The following is a 9596-nucleotide window of genomic DNA, read 5'->3' on the forward strand; positions in this document are numbered from 1 at the left end:
TGTGGACATTTGTGAATGATAAGCTTTGCAAATGTGAAAAGAAAACACTGTCTTCCCACTTGGGGGCCTGCTGCTTGCGGGCAGACTTCTAAGCTTGGCCCCCTGTGGGGCTGCCACAACTCGCTAATGACCTTGCTTCTCACCTCTGCTCAAACAGAAGACCTGCTCTTGGTGGAAGGGATGTCCGTGCCAAAAGACGAGGCCGTGAGTGCAGTCCATCTCATCCAAGCTGCGAAACTTGGCAACGTGAAGGCCCAGAGCATCTTGAGAACAGGTGAGCATGTAACTCCAGGCAGCTGTGCCACAGGGTGGCCCTCAGACTGCCCAGGGATCCCACACATACCCAGCTGCCCTGGGGATCAGCACTCCAGAATGTGTTCAGAGGTGTTTTTCCTGCTTTCTGAGAGAGAAAAAGGGAATGGCATTCAAGGTATTTGGCAGCATTGCCTTTATTAACAGATTTTGTTTTGTTTTGTTTTACAACTACAAATAAACTACTTGTTCATTTTATAGGAAATCTAAAGAAATATAGGAGATTAAGAAAAAGTATCACTTCACGTTTACCATACACAGATGAACTATTAACATTTCCTTCCAGTCTTCCAATTTTTTTTATATATAGTTGAGAACCTATGGTGTAGTATATAGCATACCTAGCTTTTTAAATTTCAAACTATAACATCATTTTCTCATAGAAAGAACAAATCATGAATAGCTTTACAAGTACTGCCTTCTGTTCTGGGCTACTGACTCCACCATCCTCTGATGTGGTGGTGGTGGTGGTGTTTTAAAGATTTTATTTACTTGAGAGAGAGAGTACAGGCAGGCAGGGAGGGGAGGGAGAGAGAGAACAAGTAGGGAGGGAGGGAGGGAGAGAGAGAGAGAAGCACATTCCCCCCTGAGCCGGGAGCCCAAAGCTGAGTCAAAGGCAGACACTTAACCCACTGAGCCACCCAGGCACTCCCTCTGGCGTTTTTGATTTGGCTCTCCCGAGACTTACTTTCATTTTTGTTTTCTTGTAGCTGGAACAGCTCTGGGTCTTGGGGTTGTGAACATCCTCCACACTATAAATCCTTCCCTTGTGATCCTGTCTGGCGTCCTAGCCGGTCACTACATCCACATCGTCAAGGACGTCATCCGCCAGCAAGCCTTGTCCTCGGTTCAGGATGTGGATGTGGTGGTTTCAGATTTGGTGGATCCTGCCCTGCTGGGTGCCGCCAGCATGGTTCTGGACTACACAACTCGCAGGATCTGCTAGGCCTCCCAGGTGTGGATGTGGACCGAGACTCAGAGCTGCTTTGTGGAATCAGGCTTTTAGACAAGCATTTCTTAAAAAGCAGATTTGGTATTTAAATTTGGTATTTGGCAGGTGACTTTGGCAGTTAATCTTTTGCTTTTCATCTCCTCTTCCAAAGTCACTTTTCCTAACCCCATTTTCGTGGCTGCTGCTCTTTCTGGGTTCATTTTAGCTCAAACCCTGTAAGTATCAGTCACAATCTTCTGTGCCAAAGGAGCTGTGATGGTAGACGAGGATGCCTTAGGGCTCTGCTTACGACCTAGACCTGCAGGCCTTGCCTGGAGGGAGGCTCCGGACTGGAGTGGAGATTATTAATCCTTCTTCCTCTGACCCAAAACTCAGATTGCAGAAGGGGATCCATCCAATCAGGAAGCAGAAGGAAATCTCACTGTGAAAGGCTTAAGTAAACTTTTATTTAAAAAAAAAAAAAACCAGTGTTACTGAGGTATTTTTAAAAGTGTACAATTTGATGAGCTTTAACCTCCATATATACCTGTGAAACCATCACTGCAATCAAGACATTGGACACATCTGTCACCCCCAAATGTTTGCTAAAAGATGTTATTTGTTATTACTCTTGCATAATCTTGAGCAACTTTAGGGACCTGGATGACAGTGGCCTTAGTGACCTTGTCCTTATCTTCTTAAGGACAGCTGAGAAGCCACTAGGACTTACAGTCTCTGAAAGGAGATTAACCACCCCCAAAGGATCTTCATTACTGACAGATACCTCTCCATTCAGTAATTTTTCTTTTTTTTTTTTTAAATATGTATTTGAGAGAAAGAGAGCGCACATGCGTGCACAAGCGAGAGGGGTAGAGGCAGAAGGAGAGAAGCAGACTCCCCAATGACCAGAGAGCCTGATGCATGTGGGGCTCAGTCCCACAACCCTGAGATCATGGCCTGAACTGAAGGCAGATGCTTAACCAGGCATCCCTTTGATAACTTTTTTTTTTTTCCTTTGATAACTTTTTATACTAATGTTGAGGATGACCCTGGAGTATCTATTAATAGCTGTGTTTGTAGAGCCCATATCTGTGATGTGTACTGTGGCAAAATAAGATTCTGTGCTTTCACTGGTGTTAAGAAGGCCAAGGTTCTTGCTATCAATTTTAATGTCGGAGAAATACTAATACCCATCATTTATTAAGTGCCTACTGTATACCAGGCTCTGAACTAGGTGCTTCATATACATTATTCTAAATTCTTAAAACCTGTGAGGTGAGTGTCCTAATTTACATTTTATATGATCCTAAACTAAGTCTTGGTGTGTTTAAATGATGTACCTAGAGCCAAGTGGCGACTGAGTCTTAGAAAAACAGGGTTTGATTCCAGGTCCCTCTGTGCTTTTCTGCTAAGCCACCCAGCCTCTCATATAAAAAACTTGCAAAATGTGAATATATCCTAATTTACTTTAGACTACCTGCAGCTTTAATAAGATGGACTCAATTTGTCTTTGATGCTGTCCCTCGATAAATTTAATCGAATATTCCTCTATGCTGTAGACATTTTGCCAATACAGTATTTGGTCTAATGACAGGTTTTTTTATGGGTACTTTTAGATCTAAAACATATGCATGTTTCAGATTACTTTAGGAAAACCTGAAGGTTTCCATTGTTTTGGTGTTAGCATACAAAATAAAGGGAAAGAATTAATATTGCATTTGAAATCCTTCCTTCCTGGTGGGTTAATGTGAAAAGATAGATTGGTTGATTCCTAGAATTTGACCAGCCCTGAAGTAATCTTCAGGTCCTGGTTATTGTTGAAAAATTCCACAGTGATTCCTAGGAAGGAAGCTAGTATGCTTGGCTCTCAGTGTCTGGGGTGAGGTGGTATGCTCCGAAGGGGCATCCGTTGTTCCTTGGTGACATCTGTAACTGCTCTGTACACCAGAGTTGCATTGCTACCAAGTTTCATACCAAATATTTGGAAGGATGGTACTAAATCTAAAACCAAATCTTAGTTTTTATTAAATTTATGGAAAGGTTAATATATTCCAACATAATTATTACTTATAGTGAAATAATCACATATTAATTTATTTTATTGTAAATATTTTTATGTTACTGTTCTGAGCCAAATTCTAAAGAAAAAATAAAATATATTTCTTTGTGGAAATCCTAACATTTTTGCATTTTGTTTTCTTATTTAACTCTCTAGCTAAAAGTGTCTTCCCATAAGAGATTTATATTGTTGCACTGTTTTACTTTTTATTTTTATTTTTTTTAATTTTTATTTATTTATGATAGTCACAGAGAGAGAGAGAGAGAGGCAGAGACATAGGCAGAGGGAGAAGCAGGCTCCATGCACCGGGAGCCTGATGTGGGATTCGATCCCGGGTCTCCAGGATCGCGCCCTGGGCCAAAGACAAGCGCCAAACCGCTGCGCCACCCAGGGATCCCACTGTTTTACTTTTTAAAGGTCATGTAACTTCTTAAGGCATCTAATAGGAATTTCTTAACCAAAAAAAATTTTTTTTATAATAGGAAGCATTGCTATATAACATTTATATATATAGCAAAATGATCACCAGAGTAAGCCTAGTTAAGAACTATCATACAAAAAAAAAAAAAAAAAAAAGAACTATCATACAAACAGAACTTTTCTCTCCTGTGATGAGAACGTGTAAGATCTACTCATGTAGCGGCTTTCAGATATATAGTATAGGCATACCTCATTTTACCGCGCTTCACAGATACTGTGTTTTTTACAAACTGAAGGTTTGTGGTAACCCTGCCTGTATCACATAAGTCTATTGGCACCATTTTTCCAACAGCATTTGCTCACTTTGTGTCTCTGTCACACTGTAGTAATTCTCGTAGTATTTCAAACTTAATCATTGTATTTGTTGCAGTGATCTGTGATCGGTGATCTTCGATGTTACTATTGTGCTCTGGGGGCATGAACTGTACCCATAAAAGATGGTGAACTTAATTGGGAAATGCCTGTATTCTGTTCCATTGACAAGCCGTGTCTCCATCCTCTCCCTCTCTTCACCCCTCCCTATTCCCTCAGACACATAGTGAAATTCAGCCAATTAATAACCCTACAGTGGCCTCTATGTATTCACGTGAAAGGAAGAGTTACACATCTCTCACTTTAAATCAGAAGCTAGAGATGAGTGAGAAAGGCATGTCAAAAGCTGAGACAGGCTAAAGCTAGGCTTCTCATGTCAAATAGCCAAGCTGTGAATGGAAAGGAAAAGTTCTTCAAGGAAATTAAAAGTGTTACTCAAGTGAACACACAAAAGGTAAGAATTATTGCTGATATGGAGAAAGTTTTAGTGGTCTGGTCTGGATAGAAGAACAAAAAGCAGCCACAACACTCCCTTAAGCAAAAGCCTCATTCAGAGCAAGGCCCTAACTCTCTTCAATTCTATGAGGGCTGAGAGGTGAGGAAGCTACAGAAGAAAGTTGGAAGCTAGCAGGGGTTGCTTCATGAGGTTTAGGGAACGAAACTGTCTCCATGGAAGTGCTGATGTAGAGGCTGCACCAAGTTCTCAGAAGATCCAGCTAAGAGAATTCATGAAGGTGGCTGCACTAAACTACAGATTTTCAATGAAGACAAAACAGCCTTATATTGGAAGAAGATGCCTTCTAGGACTTCCATAGCTAGAGAGGAGAAGTCAATGTCTGGCTTCAAACTTCAGAGGACAGGCTGACTCTCTTGCTAAGGGCTAACGCAGCTGGTGACTTAAGTTGAAACAGTGTTTGTTACCATTCTGAAAATCCTAGAGCCCTTAAGGATTATGCTAAATCTACTCTACCTGTGCTCTGTAAATGGAACAAAGCCCGGATGACAGCACATCTGTTGACAACATGGTTTGCTGAATATTTTAAGCTCAGTGTTGAGACCTGCTCAGAAAAGATTCCTTTCAAAATATTACTGCTCATTGACAAGGCATCTGGTCATCCAAGAGCTCTGATGGAGATGTACAATGACATTAATGTTTTCAAGCCTGCGAACAAAACATCCACCCTGCAGCCCATGGATGGAGGAGTCATTTCAAATTTTAAGCCTTATTAAGAAATATGTTTCGTCAGGCTATGGCTGCCATAGGTGATTCTTCTGATGGATCTGGGCAAAGTTAATTGAAAACCTGGAAAGGATTCACCATTCCTGATGCCATTAAAATTTGTGGGGTGCCTGAGTGGTTCAGTTGGTTGAGTGTCCCAACTCTCAGCTCAGCTCTTAATCTCAGGGTCGTGAGTTAAAGCCCCATGTTGGGTTCTGTGCTGGGTATGGAGCCTACTAAAAAAAAAAATTCATGGAAGAGGTCAAAACATCAATATGAGGGGCACCCGGGCAGCTCAGTCGGTTAAGCTTCTGCCTTCAGCTCAGGTCGTGATTCGGGAGTCTCAGGATTGAGCCCAGCGTTGGGCTCCTTGTTCGGCTGGGAGCTGACTTCTCCCTCTCCCTGCTCATGCTCTCTCTCGCTCTCAAATAAAATACTAAAAAAAAAAAAAAAAAAAAAAACAAAACAAAAAACCCAACATGAACAGCAGTTTGGAAGAAGCGGATTCCAACCCTCACAGAATGACTGAGAGGTTCAAGACTTCAGTGGAGGAAGTGCAGATGTGATGGAAATAGCAAGGGAACTAGAATTCAAAGTGGAGCCTGAAGATGTGTCTGAATTGCTATAATCTCGGGATAAAACTTTAACGGGTGAGGAGTTGCTCTTTATGGATGAGCAAAGAAAGTGGTTCTTGAGATGGTATCTACTGGTGGAGATGCCGTGAAAGCTGCTGGAACGACAGCAGCAAATTTAGAAATTACATAAACTTGGTTGATAAAGCAGCAGCAAGGTTTGAGAGAACTGACTCCAGCTTCAAAAGAAGTTCTATTGTGGGTAAAATGCTGTCAAACAGCATCAAACGCTACAGAGCAATTGTTCATGAAAGGAAGAATCAACTGATGCGGCAAACTTTACTGTTGTCTTATTTTAAGAACTTGCCCCAGCTGCCCCATCTGCCCCAGCCTTCAGCAACCACCACCCTCACCAGTCAGTGGTCATCAACTTCGAGGGTAGACTCTCCACCAGCAAAAAGGGAACTCACTGAAAGCTCATGATGGTTAGCATTTTTAGCAGTGAAGTATTTTTTAATTAAGGTATGTACATTTTTTAGACATAATACTATTACATCACATATTACAGTATAGCATAAACATAATGCACTGAGAAACCAGAAAATTCATTTGACTCACTTTATTGCAACGGTCCCTCTTGCAGTGGTATGGGACTGAACCTACAGTACCTTCAAGGGAGGCCTATATTATTAACTGTAATTGCCATGCTGTACCTTACTTCCCCATGGCTTATTTTATAACTGGAACTTTGTTGCCTCTTTAGATTCCCTTTACCCATTTCACCTATACCCTCCCTACCCCTCACATCTGACAACCACCAGTTTGTTACTGGTTCTCTGTATCTATGAGCATGGTTGTTGCCTTTTGGTTTTCAAATTCCACACACAAGTGAGATCACACAGTATTGGTCTTTCACTGACTTTGCCCTCAAGGTCTATCCATGTTACAAATGGTAATATTTCATTCTGTTTGATGGCTAAAATATTTCATTGTGTGCTTGTGTATACACAGAAAAATACATATACATATATACACATTTTCTTTATTCATTTATCCCCTGATGACACTTAGGTTGTTTCCATATGTTGGCTATTATAAGCAATACCGCAGTGAACATGGGGGTGCATTTGTGTTTTCAAGTGAGTCTTTTCATTTTCTTTGGAAAAATACCCAGAAGTGGAATTGCTGGATCATATGGTAGTTCTTTTACTGCATTTTTAAAGATCATTTATTTTAGAGAGTGAGAGTGCAAGTGTGAGTGGGGGAGGGGCAGAGGAGAGAATCTCAAGCAGACTCCCCACTGAGCATGGAGCCCGGCTTGGGGCTTGATCTCAAGACCCTGAGGTCCTGATCCCTGCTGAGATCAAGAGTCAGATGCTTAACTGACTGAGCCACCCAGGTGCCCCGTAGTTTTACTTTTAAATCTTTGAAGAACCTCCATACCATTTTCCACAGCGGCTGCATCAATTTGCTTTCCCACCAACACAGCGCAAGGGTGCCCATTCCTCCACATTCTGACACTTGTTTTTTATAATAGCCATTGTTAACAGGTAAAAGGTGATGTCTCACTATGGTTTTGATTTGCATTTCCCTGATTAGGGATATTAAGCATCTATTCATCTGCTGGCCATCTGTGGATCTTTAGAAAAATGTCTGCTGAGACCCCTTGACCAATTTTTAATTGGATCTTTTTGGTTTGTTTTTGCTATTGAGTTATGGGAATTTTAAAATATATTTTGGACATTAACCCCTTATTAAATACGAGTTGCAAATACTTTCTCCCACTCATTAGGTTGCCTTTTTGTTGGTTTCCCTTTGCTATACAGAAGCATTCTGGTTTGATGTAGTCCTACTTGTTCATTTTTGCTCTTGGGGTCAGATTAAAAAAATCACCGAGATTGATGTCAAGGAGCTTACTGCCAATATTTCACGTCTTACCTTCAAGTCTTTAATACACATTGAGTTAGTTTTTGTGTGGTATAAAATAGTGATCTAATTTTCTCAACAGCATTTACTGAAAAGATGGTCTTTGTTTTTTTTAAAGATTTTATTTATCCATGAGAGACACACAGAGAGAAAGGCAGACACATAGGGAGAAGGCTCCATGCAGGAAGCCCAATGTGGGACTCGATCCCGGTACCCTAGGATCATGCCCTGAGCCAAAACCAGATGCTCAACTACTGAGCCACCCAGGCGTCCCAAGACGGTCTTTTCTTGATTATATATTCTTGCCTCCTTTGCCATAAATTAACTGACCATATATCCATAGGTTTATTTCTAGACTCTCTGTTCTGTTCCATTGATCCACGTCTGCTTTTATTTATTTTTTTCAGGTCTGCTTTTATGCCAATACCATACCGTTTTGATTACTGTAGCTTTGTAATACAGTTTGAAATCAGGAAGCATGCATGATGCCTCCAGCTTTGTTCTTCCTCAAGATTGTGTTTGCTATTTTAGGGTTCCACACACATTTTAGGATTTTTTTTTTTTTAATTTTAAGATTTATTTATTTGGTGGGGGAGAGGGAGAGTCTTAAGCAGACTACATACTGAGCACGGAGCCTGATACGGGGCTTGGTCTCACAACCCTGAGATGAAACCAAAGGTTAGTCACTCAGGCACTTAGGATTGTTTTAAAATATGCCACTGAAATTTTGAGAGATTGCATTGAATCTGTAGGTTGCTTTGACTATTTTAATAATATTCTAATCCATAAGTATGCAACATCTTTCCTTTTTTTTTGTCTTCAATTTCCTTTGTTAATGTCTAAGGGTTTTTAGTGTACAGGTCTTTCACATCTTTAAATTTATTCCTGGGTATTTTGTTCTTTTTGATGCCATTATAAATGGGACTATTTTCCTAATTTCTCTTTCTGGTAGTTTGAGTATATAGAAATGCAAGAGATTGCTGTATATTGGTTTTGTGTCCTGTAACTTACTGAATTTATTAGTTCCACGTTTCTTGGTCTTTAGGGTTTTCTCTATATAATGTCACATTATCTGCAAAGACTGACAGCCTTTTGTTTTTCTTGCCTAATTGCTCTGGCTAGAACTTCCAATACTATGTTAAAATTTGAAATTTGATATTAAAAGCAAAGTGGCCCAAAGAAGTTTGAAACTAAATGCTGAACACTGAATTGCTGTACTAACTCCTTTTTATGGAGCCCTATGTGGGTAATGGAAGAATCAGAAACAATTTCAAGTTATTGCTGCTGTGGAACAAACCACCTCAAAACTTAAGAGGTTCAAATAATAATCCTTTTTCTCATGGTTTCTGTGGATCAGGAATTTAGGAAAGGCTCTATTTGGCAGTTCTGACTCAGGGCATCTGATGCAATTGCAGTGACAGTGGCTAGAGCCGGAATAGCAGGAAGTTAGAGCTCTAGGGACTGGCCAGGTATTCCTGTTTGTTGTTTCAGGATCTCACTGTGGGCTGGTTTGGGCTTTCTCACAATGTGGCTTCAGGATGATAAAGCTTTTTACATGGTGGTACAAGGACTACTGGCCTGTGTAGTTTGCATGTTCCAACAAACCAGCTGTGAGCTTGTTGCATTTTATGATCTGGCTGTGGAAGTCACCTAACAGTACTTTTGTTAATACTAACTAGTCCCCTTTTGATTGGGGGAATGTCAGATTTTACTGATCTTTACGACTGCCACATCTACTCTCAAGAAGCCCATCTGGTGTAAGAGGCAAGACCAAAAGGTAAGGTG

General features: G+C 40.7%; 1 protein-coding gene across 4 annotated transcripts in view; it reads left to right on the forward strand.

The window, feature by feature from the left end:
* The window catches only part of GNE (glucosamine (UDP-N-acetyl)-2-epimerase/N-acetylmannosamine kinase), a 42821-nt gene extending 39399 nt beyond the window's left edge, over positions 1-3422 (forward strand). For all 4 annotated transcript variants that reach the window (XM_072727931.1, XM_072727934.1, XM_072727933.1 and 1 more), the window contains exons 11-12: positions 158-274; positions 1023-3422. In XM_072727931.1, coding sequence (XP_072584032.1) covers positions 158-274; positions 1023-1258 — 353 coding nt within the window. In that variant the 3' untranslated portion in view covers positions 1259-3422. The remainder of the gene's footprint in view (positions 1-157; positions 275-1022) is intronic.
* Positions 3423-9596: the final 6174 nt, after the last annotated feature.

The sequence above is a fragment of the Vulpes vulpes genome, chromosome 12 (genome assembly GCF_048418805.1).
Source record: "Vulpes vulpes isolate BD-2025 chromosome 12, VulVul3, whole genome shotgun sequence".
NCBI classification, from domain to species: domain Eukaryota; kingdom Metazoa; phylum Chordata; class Mammalia; order Carnivora; family Canidae; genus Vulpes; species Vulpes vulpes.